This window comes from Mobula hypostoma, chromosome 6 (assembly GCF_963921235.1).
Source record: "Mobula hypostoma chromosome 6, sMobHyp1.1, whole genome shotgun sequence".
NCBI classification, from domain to species: Eukaryota; Metazoa; Chordata; class Chondrichthyes; order Myliobatiformes; family Myliobatidae; genus Mobula; species Mobula hypostoma.
In genome coordinates this window covers 110,223,390-110,245,254 of record NC_086102.1, presented here as the reverse complement: position 1 = coordinate 110,245,254, position 21,865 = coordinate 110,223,390, and the positions used below count along the sequence as shown (strand labels likewise).

At 44.6% G+C, this 21,865-nt stretch overlaps 1 protein-coding gene across 1 annotated transcript in view; it reads left to right on the top strand.

The window, feature by feature from the left end:
* LOC134347617 (keratin, type II cytoskeletal 8-like) overlaps positions 1–21,865 on the top strand; it is a 40,841-nt gene that overhangs the window by 3,548 nt on the left and 15,428 nt on the right. The window contains exons 2-4 of the mRNA XM_063049981.1: positions 16,198–16,467; positions 18,399–18,494; positions 19,826–19,990. Coding sequence (XP_062906051.1) covers positions 16,198–16,467; positions 18,399–18,494; positions 19,826–19,990 — 531 coding nt within the window. The remainder of the gene's footprint in view (positions 1–16,197; positions 16,468–18,398; positions 18,495–19,825; positions 19,991–21,865) is intronic.

Below are 21,865 nucleotides of genomic sequence, written 5' to 3'. Positions count from 1 at the left end.
AGTTCAGGCTTCAGGACTGTGTTATTGTGCAGTAAGGCCGTCCCCTTTTTCAGCTTTACTGATTGAAACAGGAGAAGTACCCTTACAATTGCAGAGGTTGAAGTTGATGTTGACATACTGGATTAATTTGAGGAGCAAAGAAACGATCATCCTGTTAGAGGTGTGTTGGGAACACCACAAAATGTGTTTTTAGTTTTGGGTGGCTGGTTTCTTATCACGCTAGGAATATGGGTTATGCAATACGTCCCACTGTAGCTTTCTCAGTAACCTCCTTGTTTTTTTCCCAATTACTCTAAATAATTTTAGGCTACATGATTTAATAAAGTGTTATGCCTGAGAGTCTGTTGATCCATTAATATATTAAGGAAAATTATTATGATGTGTTTTTACTATTTTTACTGACGAATCAAAAGATAATTTAACTGGGGATGTTGGTATGGCTGTTTTTGTGCCTGAATTACGGGTAACAACAAAGAAATGTCTTGCTAACCATTTTTCAGAATATACAGCAGAATTGGTTGCCATAATTTGGGGCTTACAGTGGGTGGAGGAATTTTGTCCTTGCAAAATTGTCATTTGTTTAGATTCCTTTTCAGTTTCGATGAGTCTTAAAGCAGGTCATTCCAGCAGTAGGTCAGATTTACTCTGGGAAGCTCATCAAACTTTACTTAATATTCAAAGTATTGGTTTATATCAGGGGTTCCCAACCGTTTTTGCACCGCAGACCGGTTTAATATTGACAATATTCTTGCGGACCGGCCGACCCGCGGCGGGGGTGGGGGGGGGCGGGTGTTCAAGTAGGGTTAAACTCACCTCAACATGTCTTTTACAGTTAGGGTTGCCAACTTTCTCACTCCCAAATAAGGGACAAAATTAGCAGTCAAATCCCGGGACACTTGCGTTTACCCCTGGAAGGACTACCATGACCATGAAGCCTTGCGCAGCCACCAGTGTGCGCATGCGCATACGTGCCGTTTTTCCACAAATTGGTTTTGGCTTACACTGTACATATATTATTTCTACTTTATATAGGCTGTGTATTTATCATATCATTCCTGCTTTTACTATAGGTTAGTGTTATTTATTTTCGGTTTTATGTGTTATTTGTTGATTTGTTAGGTTATTTTTTGGGTCTGGGATCGCTCAAAAATTTTTCCCATATAAATAAATGGTAATTGCTTCTTCGCTTCACGACATTTCGGCACGAAAGGTTTCATAGGAATGCTCTACCTTAGCGGGGGAAATACGGGACAAGGGCGGTCCCGTATGGGACAAACCAATTTAGCCCAATGTACGGGATGTCCTGGCAAATACGGGACAGTTGGCAACCCTGTGTTCAAGTTCAACAGTGTGTGACAGGGAATGAGGAAAGGTGCAGCTGACTCATATCGTTTCCTCACAACCCGGTAGCACATGCTTTGCATGGTTGGGGGCCGCTGGTTTCTATGACCTCCTCTTATGGGTCTCTGCATTCACGGGTGTTGAGGGGAATGAACAGGTTGATTGTTCACCTAAAAAGAGCTGTTAAAAGTTCAGCAGTGGATATAGAGCTTCCACCTAGCAAATCGGAAGCTAAGAAGTTGGTATGATTCGGAATTTGGGGGTTATGGCAAGACTTGTGGGATAATTGGCATAACAGGAGGCACTTCTATGTATTCTGTAAATCTGTTAGGTTTATGAGGGAAGGGGGTAAGACAAGAAGGGAAGAAATTATATTGACTCGACTTAGAAATGGGCATACTATGCTAAATTATTCCTTATCTTGTTGGAAACATCATTCTGGGTTGTGTAGGTTCAGTCATGTTTATGAAATAGTTGAACACGTACTATTACAGTGTGAAGCATATGAGGTTGAAAGAAATCAAATGCAGGCTTCAAATGCAATCTTTGAGGGTTGGTAGTTTTCATTTAGAAACTTTATTAAGTTGTGGGAGTAACTTTAACTTAATTCCTTATATCGTCTTTCACTACTTACAATTTATAGGGTTTTGGAGGTAATTTAACTTCCATTTGAAAAAGAAATAGTAAGGGTTTTGTTTCCCAGTTGTGTACACCACACTGTAGTCCACTTGGTGGCAGTAATGCTCCTTTAAGTTGGACTGCCAAACACCATGAAAAGTCAAAGCTGAAGGAGACCGCATTACAAAGAGTGAGTTACTCATGAAAACACAAAGAGCACTAAACTATTAACAACTCTTGTTAATAGCCCAGAGAGCTCATCACGGTACACCGCACCCTCTCTCCCCTCCCCCCCCCCCCCCCACCACACCATGGCCGGAACCTGATGGCCCAGAATGACCTTGGGAATCTCGATACAGAGAGAACATTTAGGAAAAGAAAACTTGGAAGCCTTGAATAAACATGGAAAACCTGGAAGGTCGTGGGAAACATTGGGAACCAGGTACACTTGAATGAGAAAAAAAGCCTTGGGAGCCAGAACAAAAACCCTTGAAGGTAGACTACAGAACATTGACAAGAAAAGTTCTGACCGTGAACTTGAAAAACTCAGAAAATAGACTAGAGACACTCAGAACTTGGACTTGAGAATAAATGACTTTTTCACCTAAAGTCAACCAATGTCAAGATGCTGCTGTTCAACGTCAGCTGGGTCAATTCTTTGGTGGGGTCCTTCTCTCGTGATATCAGAACCGAAGTGCAGACGAAAGACAGACTCCCAACGTAGAGACAGTGACCACAGTTTATTCATAAGAACTCCATTGGTGGCTTGACTGAGTGATACTGCAAGATGCAACATTCTCAAAACTAAGACCTTGCAATTAGCACTAATCAAGAGTCCACTTAAATAATACAAGTAATACAGAATCCCCAAGACTATCAAAATAATCTTAACAATTTTACACAGAAAGCATTACAAAAAACAGTGGAGAAAACCACAAGGAACTCTAAACAACTAACAATTCCCATTAAACAACAAAGTATGAGGGGGATGTCTGTGTACATTTTTTTTCACAGAGAGAGTGGTGGGTGTGTGGAACGTGCTGCCAGGGGTGGTGGTAGAGGCAGATACATTAGGGACATTTTAAGAAACTCATGGATATACGAAAAATGGAGGACTATATAGGAGGGATGGATTAGATCGATCTTAGAGTGGCATTAAAGGCCAGCACAACATCTTGGGTTGAAAGGCCTGTGCTGTGCTGTGCTGTAATGTTCCATGTTCTACACTGTGGCCACAGTGTATGTTTGTGAACTTCTGTTGTTGTACCCCATCCACTTCAACATTCAACATTATGTGGTTTTGTCAGTTTTAGTCTTGGTTTGTCCTGTCTTTCTTGTGATATCATTCTGGAGGAACATTGTGTCATCTTTTAATGCATGCATTTCTAAATGACAATAAACGAGGACTGAGTGTCCTCATAATCCAATCTAAAAAAACGTGTTGTATGTTCAGAGATACTCTTCTGCAAACCACTGTTGTGACACATGGTTACTTGACTTAGTGCCATCTCCTGTCATCTTAAACCAGTCTAGCCATTTCCCTCTGATCTCTTATTAAGAAGGCTCTTTTGTTCACAGATCTGCCACTCACTCAAATTTTTTTTTTTGCATGATTCTCTTTCAACTCAAGAGACTATTGTGCATGAAAATCCCAGGAGATCGGCAGTTTCTGAGATAGTCAAACCACCCCATCCGGCACCAACAAACATTCCACAGTCAAGTCACTTTACTTGATTAAGTATTCTTTATTGTTTGCATAATTAATTACAGGTTATATGTAAAAGTTCACAAATGGCATAGATTATCACACCACCACGTCATATGTACACACCTTGTATATAGTAAACATGAATCTAAAACCAGTTCTAGTGGGCTCTTGTCTTTTTCTTGCAATTAGTTTAATGCTTTGGAGTTACAAAACATAACAGTGGTGATGAGGAAGTTTTAAACAAAGCTAAGATGACTCCTTACCTGTTGAATTGCAGTGAGAGTTTGAGTTTTGTAAAAAAAAGTGCAACATTTGCTTCTTCAGGAAAGGACAGAGATTGTCAAGTTTCTTAAAAAGGCAGAAAACAGAAGAATTCATGGGTTCATAATCAGTGTGTACTGGGTGAAAATAATCATTAAAAAAGAGCAGAAATAGCTGGCTACATCAGAAAGATTAATACATTTGGTTACACGACAGATATGTATACTAAGCTAATTGAGTAGTATTTTGAAGCAAATGCAATAGCCAATGGGAAGCAAGTGCTAATTTTGCTGAGTGCATTGGGTTTAAAGGCATACAGTTTGCTTCGAAGCTTAACTACTGCAACCAAACCAGCTGAAATGAGCTTTGCTGATATTGTGAAAGTAATGCAAGAATATTTAGAACTGAAACAGTTGTTGATTGCTAAACACTTTGGGTTTCATAAAAGGAATCAAAAGGAAGGGGAGTCCATTTTAGTGTACATGGGTGAATTGAAAAGGTTGTCTGACCATTGTCAGTTCAGTAATGATGCACAGAGAGATTGTTTAGTTTGTGGAATCTTACAAGAAAGCATTCAAAAACAGCTCCTAACTCAAGCACAACTTACATTTGAAAGAGAATCCTTGAGTCTGGCTTGTGGTGTAAAACGTTTCAACCAGTACTTGTATGGGAGAGAGTTCACCCTCATTACTGATCATCAACCACTAGTGCCCATATTCAATCGACAGAAGGGTGGTCCACTAGTGGCATCTGCACAAATGCAGAGGTGGTCTCTGTTACAAGATCAAGTTCAAGAGGATGACTAATCGTGGAAATGCTGACGGATTTTCCTGTTTACCCTTGGAAAAGGAAATACCTGAAAAATATTTTTTAAAAAGGACACTTGTCATGACACAAATCAGAAGTCTCCCTATTACATCAGAGATGATCCAAAGGGTAACTAGAAAAGACCCTACACTATCTCAGGTCTATATGACAATCCAAAATGGCTGGAACGTGCAGCAGAAATCCCAATTTCCCCGTTTTTACCAGTACCAGAATGAACTTGCCCTTGATGGAGCTTGCAATATGTGGGAATTGAGAGTTGTTGTACAATCCAAGACTAAGAGCTAGTATTGGAAGAGCTGCATGCCAGTCATCTAGGCATGGTCAAAATGAATGTGTTGGCTCAGCGTGACCTGAGATAGATCAGCAGATCGAGCAGCTTGCCATGCACCGTTTGGATGCCAGCACATCTAGAAGATGCCAGGAGCAGCACCTCTCCATCCCTGGGAAAGGCCTGTATTGACCTGGCAGAGGATTCGTGTAGATTTTGACAGACCATTCATGGGTATATATTTCTTGGTGGCAGTGGACACAGCTACAAAGTGGCCAAAAGTGTTTCCGATAGCCTCTACTACAGTCTTGCACACTGTTGATGTGCTGAGAGGCCTCTTCACAAGGACTGGTGTTCCAGAACACTTTGTCACAGTGACAATGGATCACAGTTAGTTGCAAAGCAGGTTCAGTCACTCCTGCAAATTAATGGGATAAGACATGTTACATCTGCACCATATCACCCAGCTACAGATGGCTTGACAGAAAGGTTTGTCGAGAGTCCAAAGAATGCACTGCAAGCAAAGTCAGCAGAACACACTACACTGACACTGAATCGAAAGCTTGCAAATTTCCTCCTTGCATATCGCAGTGCAACACTCTTCACAACCAACAACTCACTGCTATGCTGTTCTTGGGTCGTTCCTTACATTCACTGTTGGAGCTCCTCAAACCCAATCTCAGAAGGAGTATGCAGGACAAACAGCTGACACAAATTGAGGTCTCCTCAAACAAGGAGGTTTGATGTTTCACTCCTGGACAACAAGCAGTCCTGGACAGGGACTGTAATGTACAGATCTGTTTGTTTTTTAGTGCCATGACTTCCATTAGCACTACTTATTGACAGATAACTTACGCATGCGCATTGATCTGTTGTTCTCTGTCTGTAAAGTGAGGATAGCAGTCAACATCACCTCTGCATGTGTAATTTTATTTAACTGATATGCAGTTGTACAGACACAACAAATTGGTGATGAGTATGAACCTAAATGTTAGCAAATATCACCAAATGCACCAACAGTTACAAGAAAACAGAATTTGGAGGAAGGGAAGGAGACAACGAAAGAAAAAAGTGAATCAGTACAGAGAAGGCCATCGTGGATACTAACAAAGGGACGTGTGAGTAATAGTGCATGGTACACATTGAGAGATGCGCAAACATAGAAACATAGAAAATCTACAGCACGATGCAGGCACTTCGGCCCACAATGCTGTGTCGAACACGTACTTAATTTTGAAATTACCTAGGGTTACCCATAGCCCTCTATCTTTCGAAGCTCCATGTACCTATCCAGGAGACTCTTAATAGACCCTTTCGTATCCACCTCCACCACCATCGCCGGCAGCCCATTCCACGCACTCACCACTCTCTGTGTAAAAACTCTTACCCCCTGACCCCTGACTTACCCCCTACCTCTGTACCTACTTCCAAGCACCTTGACACTGTGCCCTCTCATGTTAGCCACTTCAGCCCTGGGAGAAAGCCTCTGACTATCCACACAATCAATGCCTCTCATCATCTTATACACCTCTATCAGATCACCTCTCATCCTCCGCTGCTCCAAGGAGAAAAGGCCAAGTTCACTCAACCTATTCTCATAAGGCATGCTCCCCAATCCAGGCAACATCCTTGTATACCTCCCCTGCACTCTTTCTATAATTTCCATATCCTTCCTGTAGTGAGGCGACCAGAACTGAGCACAGTACTCCAAGTGGGGTCTGACCAGGGTCCTATATAGCTGTAACATTATCTCTCAGCTCCTAAACTCAATACCATGGTTGATGAAGGCCAATGCACCGTATGCCTTCTTAGCCACAGAGTCAACCTGCGCAGCAGCTTTGAGTGTCCTGTCGACTCAGACCCCAGGATCCCTCTGATCCTCCACACTGCCAAGGGTCTTACCATTAATACTATATTCTGTCATCATATTTGACCCACCAAAATGAACCATTTCACGTTTATCTGGGTTGAACTCCATCTGCCACTTCTCAACCCAGTTTTGCATCCCATCGATGTCCCACTGTAACCTCCGATAGCCCTCCACACTATCCAGAACACCCCCAACTTTTGTGTCATCAGAAAATTTACTAACCCATCCCCCTACTTCCTCATCCAGGTCATTTATAAAAATCATGAAGAGAACAGGTCCCAGAACAGATCCCTGAGGCACACCACTGGTTACTGACCTCCATGCAGAATATGACCAGTCTACGACCACTCTTTGCCTTCTGTGGGCAAGCCAATTCTGGATCCACAAAGCAAGGTCTCCTGGGATCCCATGTCTCCTTGCTTTCTCAATAAGCCTTGCATGGGGTACATTATCAAATGCCTTGCTGAAATCCGTATACACTACATCTACTGCTCTACCTTCATCAACATATTATGCCTCTCCAAATGTTCATAAATCCTGCCTCAGAATCTTTTCCATCAACTTACCAAGTATTGAAGTCAGACTCACTGGTCTATAATTTCCTGGGCTATCTCTACTCCCTTTCATGAATAAGAGAACAACATCTGCAACCCTCCAATCCTCTGAAACCTCTCCCGTCCCCACTGATGATGCAAAGATCGTTGCCAGAGTCTCAGCAATCTCCTCCCTCACCTCCCACAGTAGCCTGAGGTACATCTCATCCGGTCCTGGTGACTTATCTAACGATGCTTTCCAAAAGCTCCAGCACATCCTCTTTCTTAATGTCTATATGCTCAAGCTTTTTAATGTGCTGTAAGTTATCCCTACAATCACCAAGATCCTCTTCCATAGTGAATACTGAAGCAAAGTATTCGTTAAGTACCTCTGCTATCACCTCCAGTTCCATACACACTTTTCCACTGTTACACTTGATTGGTCCTATTCTCTCACGTCTTTAGCTCTTGCTCTTCACATACTTGTAGAATGCCTTGGAGTTTTCTTTAATCCTGCTCGCCAAGGCCTTCTCATGGCCCCTTCTGGCTCTCGTAAATTTCATTCTTAAGCTCCTTCCTGCTAGCCTTATAATCTTCCAGATCTCTATCATTACCTGTTTTTTTGAACCTTTCATAAGCTTTTCTTTTCTTCTTGACTAAATTTTCAACAGTCTTTGTACACCATGGTTCCTGTACCTTACCATCCTTTCCCTGTCTTATTGGAACGTACCTATGCAGAACGCCATGCCCTGAACATTTGCCACATTTCTGCCGTATATTTCCCTGGGAACATCTGTTCCCAATTTATGCTTCCAAGTTCGTGCCTGATAGCTTCATATTTCCCCTTACTCCAACTAGATGCTTTCCTAACTTGTCTGTTCCTATCACTCTCCAGTGCTTTGGTAAAGGAGATAGAATTATGATCACTATCTCCAAAATGCTCTCCCACTGAGAGACCTGACACCTGACCAGAGTCATTTCCCAATACCAAATCAAGTACAGCCTCTCCTCTTGTAGGTTTATCTACATATTGTGTCAGGAAACCTTCCTGAACACACCTAACAAACTGCACCCCATCTAAACCCCTTGCTCTAGGGAGATGTCAATCAATATTTGGGAAATTAAAATCTCCCACCACAACAACCCTGCTATTATTACACCTTTCCAGATCCTGTCTCCCTATGTGCTCCTCGATGTTCCTGTTACTATTGGGTGGTCTATAAAAAACACCCAGTAGCGTTATTAACCCTTTCCTGTTTCTAATTTCCACCTGCAGAAACTCAGTGGACAATCCCTCCATGACTTCCTCCTTTTCTGCAGCCGTGACACTATCTCTGATCAGCAGTGCCATGCCCCCACCTCTTTTGCCTCCCTCCCTGTCCTTTCTGAAACATCTAAAACCTGGCACCATAAGTAACCATTCCTGTCCTTGAGCCATCCAAGTCTCTGTAATGACCACAACATCATAGCTCCAAGTTCCGATCCACGCTCTAAGCTCATCTGCTTTGTTTGTGATGCTTCTTGCATTAAAATAGACACATCTCAAACCATTGGTCAGAGCACATCCCTTCTCTATCACCTGCCTATCCTCCTTTTCACACTGTCTCCAAGTTTTCTCTATTTGTGAGCCAACCGCCCCTTCCTCCGTCTCTTCAGTTCGGTTCCCACCCCCCAGAAATTCTAGTTTAAACTTCCCCAATAGCCTTATCAAACATCCTTGCCAGGATATTGGTCCCCCTCAGAATCAAGTGCAACCCGTCCTTTTTGTACAGGTCACGCCTGCCCCAAAAGAGGTCCCAATGATCCAGAAATCTGAATTCCTGCCCCTTGCTCCAAACCTTCAGCCATACATTTATCCTCCACCTCACTCTATTCCTATACTCACTGTCACGTGGCACAGGCAGTAATCCTGCGATTACTACCTTTGAGGTCCTGCTTCTCGACTTCCTTCCTGACTCCCTGTAGTCTGTTTTTAGGACCTCCTCCCTTTTCCTCCCTATGTCATTGGTACCAATATGTGCCACAACCTCTGGCTGTTCACCTTCCCACTTCAGGATATCATGGACACGATCAGAGTCATCGCGGACCCTGGCACCTGGGAGGCAAACAACCATCCATGTTTCTTTCCTGCATCCACAGAATCACCTTTCTGACCCCCTAACTATAGGGTCCCGTATCACTGCTGCCATCGTCTTCCTTCCCTACCCTTCTGAGCCACAGGGCTAGAACCAGTGCCAGAGGCGCAGCCACTGTTGCTTCCCCCAGGTAGGCCGTCTCCCCACAACAGTACTCAAACAGGAGTACTTATTGTTGAGAGGGACAGCCACAGGGGTGCTCTCTAGTATCTGACTCTTTCCCTTCCTCCTCCTGACTGTTACCCACTTATCTGTCTCCTAAGGCCCCGGTGTGACTACTTGCCCATAGCCCTTCTCTATCACCTCCTCACTCTCCCTGACCAGACAAAGGTCATCGAGCTGCATCTCCAGTTCTCTAACCCGGTCCCGAAGGAGCTGCAGCTCAATGCACCGGGTGCAGACATGGCTGTCTGGGAGGCTGGGAGTCTCACAAAGTTAAATTGAAAATAACATGAGGATGGTCTTAGTTGGGAAAGTTGACAAATTTGATAGTGCTAATAAGGACTGAGAATCAGATATCAAGACGGTTGAACAGTATTGTAACCTGAACAACATGGATGAAGAAAAGAAAATCTCCACACTTCTTAGCACAATGAGTGCTAAAATGTACAGGCTTTTACGCAACTTCGTAATTCCTGAAAAACCACCAAGCAAGATGTTCAATGAAATTACTGCAATTTTACAAAATCACTTGAGCACTAAACTGCTAGTAGTAGCTAAGAAATTCAGGTTTCACAAAAGGAAACAGTTAAAGGATGAAAGCATTTCTGAATACATTGCAGAACTGCACAAACTTTCCCAATACTGTGACTTTGGAGATGGACTTTTCGATGCATTAAGGGACAGACTTGTATGTGCATGCATAGTCAAAGCACTCAAAAGAGGCTACTGTCAGAAAGAGATGTAACTTTAGAATGAGCATTGACCATTGCCATACCATTGGAAACAACAGAAAAGAAAGCATCAGAGCCACAGGAAAAAAGTTCAGAATGTAAAATGCACAAAACGTCTCTGAAATTTGCAAAACTCCAAAAATGTTATCAATGTGGCAAATCCTCCCAGGATGAAAATGACTGTTGGTTCAAAGAAAAAGTCTGCAGAAAGTGTCACAGATAAAGTCACATAGAGAGAGTGTGTAAGTCAGACAAAAAGCACAACCAAAGAGAAAAACTATACCAAGTGAAAAGTTTCAAACACAAACCTAAACAAGTGCATAAAGTGACTGGATGTCAAACTGAATCAGACAACACAGAGTCTGAAAAAAGGTGAGCTGTCATGCCTAGAACTCCGTAACACTACTGAAGCAGATTGCAGAATCATGTGGATCACAATAGATGTGTCTGGTGTAAAACTGAAAATGGAGCTGGATACAGGGTCAGCTTTGTCTATATTCCAGAGGCTGACTACAACAGACTACTTTCTAAGCTACCATTAGAAATGACTGCAGTGAAGCTAAAGACCTACACAGGTGAAAAAGTCCTCCAAAGGTAAACTGAAAGTGAATGTGACATAAAGAAGCAGAACACAGCAGTTGGAGCTTTATTGTTGAAAAGTAGAGGGCCTGCGCTTTTCGGATGTGAATGGTTGAGAAAAATCCAACTAGACTGGCTCAATCAAAGTTCTCAATGTGTCATCAACAGGCAACTACAGCCCAAATGGTAGCACTAACCAGAGACTGTCATAGTTGCTTCATGCTAATGAGAAGGTGTTTAAGAAGAGTATTGGTAAACTGAAAGGCATGAAGACCAGAAATGAACTGGATGAACCAGCAACACCAAGATTCCATAAAGAGTGTCCGGTGCCTTACGCACTACGTCCTAAAGTGGTTGCTGAACTTCAGAACTTGGAGGCATCTGGCATTCTCTCCATGGTTGAGTGAAGCAGTTGGGTCATGTCCATTGTCCTGATGATCAAGAAAGGGAAGGCTGGAGCTGTTCGTATATGCGGGGACTTGAAAGTGAGCATCAACCCGGTGCTGAATACTGTGCAGTATCCCCTGCCGTGAATAGAAAGAAGACAGTTTTGCATCTTTGGCAAGCGGGGAGAGATTTGCAAAAATTGACTTGTCACAAGCCTATCTGCAAACAGAGACTGAGGAGTCAAGCAGGAAGTTCCTCACAATCAACACTCACAAGGGACTGTTCCAGAATAATCATCTTGTCTTTGGCATTGCAACAGCTCCAACAATTCAGCAAAGAACAATGGACCAAGTGCTCAAAGATATGCCAGGAACACAAAGTTACCTTGATGACATCATTGTGACTGACAAGAATGATGAAGAGCACCTCCAGAACCTTGGTAAAATATTTACCAGGCTAAGTGAGTCTGGTCTGTGTGCAAAGGGAGAGAAATGTGAGTTTTCAAGAATGAAATCTCATATTGTGGACATGTCATCGACAGGCATGGCTTACATAAGTCACAAGAGAAAACTGGTGCAGTGCTACAGGCATCCAAACTGGAAAATGTGTCACAACTCAGGACACACTTGGGGCTTGTAAATCACTATCACCAGTTTCTCCCAAATATTGCTACAGTATTGCACCCATTATGAAAGCTGGATCTGAATGCCCGATTGCACTTGCTTCAAGATCACTGATGAGCGCAGACTGCAACTATGCACATATTGACCGAAAGGCTCTTAGTCTACTATGGGAAATAAAGAAGTTCCACCACTACCTCTACAGACAGAAGTTTACTCTAGCGGCAGACCACGAGCCCCTTGGATCCATTTTCAATCCCAGGAAGGGAATCCCAGTGACGTCTGCTATTTGGTTGCTCACTCTTATGATAAGAGTTCAAGGGTACTAAACAACACAGCAACATTGATGGCTTGTCATGTCTTCCATTGTTGGCAAATGAAGAAAAGTCTTCATTCTGTGACCCAGCAGAGGCGGACCAGTTGCTGGGCCATTCATCGATTCCATGTTTCCGATTGCTGTAGATGCTCATTCGAAGTGGCCTGAGGTAGTACCAACGAAGTCAACCATCTCAGAAAAGACTGTTCTGCCCTGAGGACTACCTTCTTCAGAAATAGCTTACCAGAACAAATAAGTGAGTAACAACAGACCACAATACACGTCAGAAGAGTTCGGAGTACTCATGAAGAAAAATGACATCATATATTTCAAGTCAGCTCCTCACCACCCAGCAATGAATGGGTTAGCCAAAATGTTTGTCCAAACCTTCAAGAAGTCCATAAAGCTATGGACAAGGAGGACATTTCTCTACAGCACAAGGTGGACAACTTCCTTTTTGTGTAGTGGAACTCTGTTCATGTGATGACAAATCAAACATCTGCAAAGCCGTTCATGAGCAGGAACCAGAGATCTCGCGTCAACCTCCTGAATCCAGATCTATGGAGGAAAGTGCAGAATAACAGTTCAGCCAGTTGCCAAGTAAATCAGCAAGGAGCTTCAAGGATGGACAGGAAGTCCTAGCATGAGAATACCAAGTGGACACTTGGTAAGATAACTACAAGAACTGTACCACTGATGTACACAGTGGATGTTGGAGATCAGACATGGAGACGTCATGTGGACCAGATACTGGATGCTCAGCTGAAGAACACACCTGAGTCAATTGTATTCAGCAAGATGGACACACTGCATCCACCAGACTTATGACTCAGTGATGATCATGTCACCAACAGCAATATGACACCTGCCACAGAGAAAGTTGCCTTTGACAAGACACCTGCCAAACATGATGCCACTCCAGAGGTCCAGAGGTGCTATCCTGAAAGTAACAGAGTGCCACCCAAAAGACTGAACCTTTAGTATAGTGAGGTTAGTTAGAAGACTGTTATTGTGAAGGCATGTTTATTCAAATGTGGATCATTAAAGGGAAATTGAATGTCTTGTTACATATACAGTTTTATGTTACTTTAATCTAAAAGGGGAGGAAGTGTAAGGAATGGATCTATTCTTTTAACACCACAATTCCCCTTAGCATTACTTATGGACTGATAAGTTACCCATGCACACTAATCTGTTGTTCTCTCCCTACAAAGTAAATATACCAGTTAACCTCACCTCCACGTGCGTGCTTTTATTTAATTGATATGTAGTTGTACAAATATAACAGGGACTACAGAGATAATCAAAAATGGGTACTTGGAAAATTAAGGACAGAAATGGACCACTCTCCTACACAAAGGATAGAGCGTCTGATGTCATCTGGAGACGGCACATCAATCAGTTTAGGAAAGCAGAGTTAATTGTTAGAGGAGAAAGGTGACCAGAGGTGTCAGTGTCACCTCCTGCAGTCCAGAGTAAATTCTACAACACCCCAGAACCTGAGATTGTTTGACAGCCTCTAGACTCATCTGCCAAGCAGAGTGATCCCCCTTGTAAGTAATATTTGACTAGTCTTATAAATATATTGTTTGACTGAGCATTCTTTGTTGTTTAAATAGCTCATTATATGTAAAGGTGCGTGCATGGCGTAAGTTATACATAAGCACTTCCCCTACAGTAAAAGCAAAACTAAGACTCTTTTCTCTTGGGCTCCCGTCTTTTTCTTACAATTAGTTTAATGCTTTGGAGTTACAAAACACAACGCGCCTGTCCTTTCATTCTGGTTCCCCTCTCACCCTTTTTCTTCTCACTTGCCCATCACCTCCTTTTTGTTCTCCTCCTCCTTCCCTTTCTCCCATGGTCCACTCTCCTCTCTCATAAGATTCCTTCTTCAGTTCTTTACCTCTTCCACCTATCCCCTCCCAGCTTCTCACTGCATCCACCCTCCCCCGCCCACCCACCTTTCCACTCACCTGGTCTCACCTGTCACCTGCTTGCTTATACTCCTTCCCTTCCATCCATCTTCTTATTCCGACTTCATCCCCCTTCCTTCCCGGTCTTGATGAAGGGTCCCGACCTGAAATGTCGACTGTTTATTCATTTCCATAGATGCTGTCTGACCTACCATGTTCCTGCTGCATTTTGTGTGTGTTACTCAAGCTTTTGACTGTACCTCAGTACAGGTGACAATAATAAACCAATTCCAATTCTGCCGGGGGGTGAATAGGTGGGAGAAGTGAAGGGTGGGGTCTGCAGATGTACCCTGGAGAGCATTCTAACTCGTTGCATCGCTGTCTGACATGAAGGAGCCACTGCACAGACTTGGAAAAAGCTGCGAGAAGTTGTAAACTCAGCCAGCTCCATCACGGGCACTAGCCTCCCACGCATTCAGGAGACCTATAAGAGGTGATACCACAAGAAGGCAGAGTCCATCATTGAGGACCCCCATCACCCTGTACAATCCCTCTTCTCATTGCAACCATCAGGCCAGAGATACAGCAGCCTGAAGACACACAGCCAACGCGTCAGGATCAGCTTCTTCCTGTCCGCCATCAGATTTCTGAATGAACAATGAACCCATGAACCTATCTTTTTTTTTTGCTCTCTTTTTGCACCACTTAATTTTTATATATACATATACTGTATTTCTTATTATAATTGATTGGTTTTTTATTAATATGTATTGCAATGTACCGCAGCTGCAAAACAACAAATTTCATGACACATGTCAGTGATGTCGAGATGGCACCGGCATACAACATTCCCTAGGTCGACGTCTTCCAGATAGTCTACAAGACTGCTTATTTTACTTCTTTTACGTCTGTTTTTCATCTTAAATATGTTTCTGGAACTGTTAGAGCCTGTGGTTTAGTTTGGAGATTGATTCAGTGATCCAGTGCTTTGCTGGCTCCAAGAAGATTCTGGGAAGCTAGTGTGTACTCGAACAGCGTTGAGGTGTAGAGACTTAGAGGCAAGACGTGAGCCAATTTCAGCCAATTAAAGGGAACATTAATCACCTATTAAGGCATTGAGGAAAATTGAGACATCGCAGTGAATGCAGAAGGCAAGAAAGGGGTTCAGTGTCAACTGCCTGCCTTTTAATCGCTAATGTGATCCCTCTGCTGCCAGAGAAGGAGTTTACAGACGGCCTATCACTGTGTGGCAGCTTGCTGTGACAGGTGGGTAGACGGGTGTGGTATGTCTCTCCTTTGATGATGTTGAAGAATGTTACTGTGGTTCTGCATTTATAGATTGGACTATTGTGTTTCTGTCTGTGGACTTTTTCAGACTCATGGTTTCTATGTTCTGCATTTTCACCCGTTCCTTTCTGCTTTGTTGTGAGAGGGTAGGGGTTTGGGGACCAATGTCCTTGTTGTATTTTGTGCGGGGTGGGGGGGGGATTTTGGGGTCAACATTCCTGTGTTTTGTATGGAGTAGGGGGTTTGAAGGATCGATGTTCTTGTGTTTTGTTTGAGGTAAGAGGTTTGGGGCTTTGGGGGTCAATGTTCTTGTGTTTTGTATGGAGTAGGGAATTTAGGGATCAACATTCTTGTTATGTTTTGTACAGGAATGAGGTTTGGGGGTCGATGTTCTTGTTGCGTGTTGTTAGTTTTTTTTGTGCGGGGAGGGGGGTTTGGAGGTTGATGATCGGGGTGCCATTCTTTTTTGTGCGGGGGTGGTTTGATGTTTCGCTCTGATCGACTTTCTTTGCTTTTCTTTGCTTCGTGGCTATCTGGAGAAGATGAATCTCAGAGTTGTTTATGGATACGTACTTTGATAATAAATGAACCTTTGGTATTAAGCCTGATTCTGAGCCTTGCCTCTTCTTGTCCGGTGCAGGTCCGGAAGCTGGAACAGGAAAATCAGGTGCTGCAGACACGCTGGGAGCTCCTGCAACAGGGAGACACCTACAAGTCCAACGCTGATAGGATTGTCAACCTCTTCTGCGGCAAGCTTAGGCAGCAGCTGTCTGATTTAGAAAGGGAGCGAGACCGACTGAAGGAACAGATCACCCATACGCAACGGATGGTTGATGACTTTAAGCAAAAATACGAGGATGAGATTAATACCCGCACAACGATGGAGAACGAGTTTGTCATCCTCAAGAAGGTCAGTGGTCACCCGCTGGTCTCATGTGAGCTAGTGGGTGACGGTTCGTAGACTGCCTGTACTCAGTCCGGTGTAGAGAGGGTCTGTTCAGTCCGTCTGTACTCATTCGGGTGTAGAGAGAGTCCGTTCAGCTTGCTTGTACTCGGTCAGGTATAGAGAGGGGTCTGTTCAGTCTGTCTGTACTCAGCCGGGTGTAGAGAGAGTCTGTTCAGTTTGCCTGTACTCGGTCAGGTGTAAAGAGGGGTCTGTTTATTCTCTCTGTACTCAGTCGGGTGTAGAGAGGGTCTATTCAGTCTGTCTGTACTCAGCCGGGTGTAGAGAGAGTCTGTTCAGTCTGTCTGTACTCAGTCAGGTGTAGAGAAGGTCTGTTCCTGGTTTGCCTGCAGTCGGGCAGAGAGAGGCTCCGTTCATGGTTGGCCTGTAGTCAGATAGGTACAGAGAGGATCTACAGGCATAGAAAGTCCATCTATGTACACTCAGGTGTAGAGAGGACCTGTTTATTGCTGGCCTGTAACCAGTCAGGTGTAGAGAGGGTCTGCTTGTGATCTGCCTGTACCATTGGGTGTAGTGAGGATCTGTCCATGATGGTTCACCTGTAGTCAGTGGAGGGTAGAGGGAGCTGTTCATGATCTGCCTGTACAGTCAGGTGCAGAGAGCATCTAATCATGGTCTGCTTGTACTCAGTTAGCTGTAGAGAGGGTCTTCAGGTGTCGAGATGGTCTGCCTGTAGTCAGTAAGTAGTGAATTGTAGAGAGTGGGTCCGCCTGTTGTCTGGGTGTCACTGGACCTGGCAGGGATGATCCGTTGCTGAAACAATGAGTCGAGAGTGATAGCGAGGGAGAAGTCCGAGAGCTCACAGTGGGCTGGAAAGGATGGACTGGGGTATCGAACAGACAGTTGGACACAGACTGAGCAGCTGGGGGTGGTGGAACAGTGACTCTTGTCCACACCACTGCAAAAGGTGCATGGAAAAATTCCAGATCCACAAGCATTGTCAGCTGAAGCCCAATCACTTCTTTCTTTCCACTGGCCAGGAAGCTGTGCAAGTTGCTGCTAAGGCCCCACAGAGAGTACTGTACACAGCTTTGGTCACCCCGTGATAGGAAAGACATGATTAATGTGTAGAAAAGGTGTTGCCAGGACTAGAGAGCTTGAGATATAGGGAGAGGTTGGCCATCATCCCTTGAAACATAGGAGAATGAGAGCGACTTTATAGAAATATTTCAGATTATTATTAGAAGAGATGAAGTGGATGTGGATGTACTGTGCTATGTTCTACGCACTGACTCTCCATCACTGCACCAGGACTAAATCAGGAGCTGGGACATCATGTTGCAATTGCGTAAGTCATTAGTGAGGCCTCACTGTTGCAGTTTTGGTCACCCTGTTATAGGAAAGAAGTGGTTAAACTTGAAAAAAGTGAAGATAATATTTACAAAGATGTTGCCAGGACCAGTACTGAGTTATAGAGATGGGTTGGCCAAGCGAGATCTTTATTCTCTGAAATGTAGGAGAATGAGGAGTAAGCTTACACATAATGTTTAAAATTATGAGTAGCACAGATAAGGATGGACGGTAAAAGTCTTTTCCCCAGGGTGGCAGGGGGGGGGGTCCAAAACTGGGGGTCATAGGTTTAGGATGAGAGGGGAAGGATTGACCTGAGGACATCAGGGGTAACTATTCCCACTCAGAGGATGGAGAATGTATGGAACGAGCTGCCAAAGAGAGTGGCTGAGGCAGGTACAATAGTACCATTGAAGAAGCTCTTGGACAGATACATGGGGAGAGCTGGAGCTTGGAGGGAGGTGGACTAAATGCAGGAAATAGGATCTAACTGGGTGGGCACCATAGACAGCATGGACTTGGGTCGAAGGGCCTGACTATGTGCCGTGTCCATCTAAGACACTATTCTTCTATCAATCTGACTCTAGCAAGTGGATGAATCGTACTTCCAGAAGGTGGAGCTGGAATCCAAGCTGGAATACCTCAGCAACCTGATCGAGTTTCTGAAGCAGCTGTATGCCGAGGTGGGTCTCGTTAAAACATCAGGAGTTGGGGGATGGCTGTTCCTCCATCACACAGGTCAGGAGGGTGGTACAGAGTCTCAGGGGAGGGGAGGGGCTGTTTCATGGAGCGAGCCGCGGTGATACAACGGCTACTGAGATCCAAGGGAACTATCCAAAGGGGATCAGAGACACGGCTGTGACGGGGCAAGAGCAATGAAGAACATGTAATGGGAAAGTATAGCATGATGGGCCAAATGACCTCCTCTTCTGCTGCCCTGCTTTACAGTTCAAGATTCAACATAGCTCTTATACAGTAGCATACCTAACCATTGCTGTGCAAACAACCATACTCCACCTACTCAATGGGACAGTGTGGAGGGAGCTTCACTCCGCGTCTGACTCCGGGAGTGTGTGATGGGATGGTGTAGAGGGAGCTTCACTCTGTGTCTGACCCTGGGAGTGTGTGATGGGATGGTGTAGAGGGAGCTTCACTCTGTGTCTGACTCCGGGAGTGTGTGATGGGACAGTGTAGAGGAAGCTTCACTCTGTGTCTGACTCCGGGAGTGTGTGATGGGACAGTGTAGAGGGAGCTTCACTCTGTGTCTGACTCCGGGAGTGTGTGATGCGACAGTGTAGAGGGAGCTTCACTCTGTGTCTGACCCTGCGAGTGTGTGATGGGACAGTGTAGAGGGAGCTTCACTCTGTGTCTGACCCTGGGAGTGTGTGATGGGACAGTGTAGAGGGAGCTTCACTCTGTGTCTGACCCTGGGAGTGTGTGATGGGACAGTGTAGAGGGAGCTTCACTCTGTGTCTGACCCTGGGAGTGTGTGGTGGGAGGGTGTAGAGGGAGCTTCACTCTGTGTCTGACCCTGGGAGTGTGTGGTGGGATGGTGTAGAGGGAGCTTCACTCCGTGTCTGACCCCAGGAGTGTGTGATGGGATGGTGTAGAGGGAGCTTCACTCTGTGTCTGACCCTGCGAGTGTGTGATGGGATGGTGTAGAGGGAGCTTCACTCTGTGTCTAACCCTGGGAATGTGTGATGGGATTGTGTAGAGGGAGCTTCACTCTGTGTCTGACCCTGCGAGTGTGTGATGGGACAGTGTAGAGGGAGCTTCACTCTGTGTCTGGCCCAGGGAGTAAGACATGAGTCAGTATAGAGAGCTTCACCATGTGCCTGACTCTGGGAGAGCATGATAGAAAAGTGTAGAGGGAGCTTTACTCTCCCAGCAAGGAAGGGTGTGAGTGGGTAGTTGGGTAGCTGTGTGTGTGTGTGTGCGCGCGCGCGCGTGTGAGAAACAGACAGACAGGCAGGCAGGTGGTAATGCCTGTATGACGTATTCTGTGTAACTACAGGAAATCCTGGAGCTTCAGTCCCAGATTCAGTCGGCAGCCGTCACCTTGACGGTGAGGAACAATCGACAGCTGGACATGAGGAACGTAATTGAGGACGTAAAGCGGCAGCATGCAGAAATCACTGCCAGGAACAAGGCCGAAGCCGAGGCCTGGTACCAGAAAATGGTGAGACCCTATACCACTAGTCACATGAGACACAGAGAGCTTCAGCATGGAAACAGATCCCTTGGCTCAGCTGATCCATTCCAACCAAGATGTCCCATCTACACTACTGCCATATGTGTACTTGTAATGCAACTGTGAGACTGTAATTTCCTTTGGGATCAATAAAGTATCGAATCTATCTGTTTGCCCACATTCAGTTCATATCCCTTTAAAATTTCCTATCCATGTTACCTGTTCAACCATCTTTTTAAACCTGTTGTTGTGCCTGCATCAACCACTTCCTCTGGCCTTTCATTCCACAGAGATGCCACACTTTATGTCAAAAAAAAATGCCCTTTACTTTCCTATTAAACCTTTACACTTTCACCTTAAACTTGTGTCCTTTCGTTCTTGATTCCCCCACCCTGGGAAAAAGTTGTAGTGCATGCAGTCTTTCTAAGCCCACCATGATTTTAGAAGATTAGCTTCATTTATCGCATGTCCATCGAAACATAGATGCAGTGAAATGTGTTGTTTTGCATCAGATCAGATCAGAGGATTGAGCTGGAGGCAGCTCACAAGTGTCGCCATGCTTGCAGTGCCAACAGAGCACGCCCACAACTCACTAACCCTAACCCGGCTGTCTCTGGAATGTGGGAGGAAACCAGAGCACCCGGAGGAAACCCACACCTCATGGGGAGAACGTACAAACTCCGACATTTATAAATTCCTGTAAGGTTACCATTTAGCCTCCTGCTTCCCAAGGAATAAAATGCGAGCCTGTTCAACCTCTCCCTATAACTCAATCCCTCAAGTCCTGGCAACATCTTTGTAAATCTTTTCTGCACTCTTTCCAGTTTAATAACATCATAAATCTTTTCTGCACTCTTTCCAGTTTAATAACATCATTCCTATAGCAGGGCAACCAAAACTGAACACAAATCTCCAGGTGTAGCTTTGGTATTTATGAAATTTATCTCTAACTGTGCTACGAGATTATCTACCTTATTCAGTATACAGTGTACTTTCAAATATAACATCTTCGGTCCTGTATTCAGTTTTTTAAAAAATATTCAAACTCATCCTACTGACCACAATTTTGCCCTAACATCTGTCTATCTTTCCCCACAGTCTCACTACACACTAAATCTACTTGTATATCAACTGCTCCATCCTCAGCCCTATCACTCCCACCCCCTGCCAAATCAGTTTAAACCCTCCCCAGCAGCTCTAGCAAACCTGCCCGCAAGGATATTGCCCCACGCCCCATGTGTTCAGGTGTAACCCATCCTTTTTGTACAAGTCATACCTTCCCCAGAAGAGATCCCAAAGATCCATAAATCTGAACCCCTGCCCCCTGCACCAATTCTTCAGCCGTGCAGTTATCTGCTAATTCATCGAATTCTTACCCTCAGTGTACATGGCACAGGCAGCAATACAGAGATTACTGCTCTGAGTGTCCTACTTTTCAGCTTTCTGGCCATTCTCTCTTCAGGACCTCCTCCCATTTCCTACCTATGTGCCACAACTTCCAGCTGTTCACCCTCCCCCTTTAGAACACTGTGGGTCCGATCCATGGCATCCCTGACACTGGCACCTGGGAGGCAACGTACCACCCGGGTGTCCCTTTTACATCCATAGAATATGCTTTCTGCTCCTCTAACAATGGAATCCCCACTCACTACTGCACTCCCTTTCTCCCCCTTCCCTTCTGAGCCACAGAGACAGACTCAGTGACAGAGATCAGGTTGCTACAGCTTCCCCCTGGTAGGTGGTCCCTCCCCCCACCCACAACAGCATCCAAAGTGGTATACTAATTATCGAGGGGAATGGTTACAGGGGTACTCTGCACTGGCTGCCTGTTCCCTTTCCCTCTCCTCACAGTCACCCAGTACC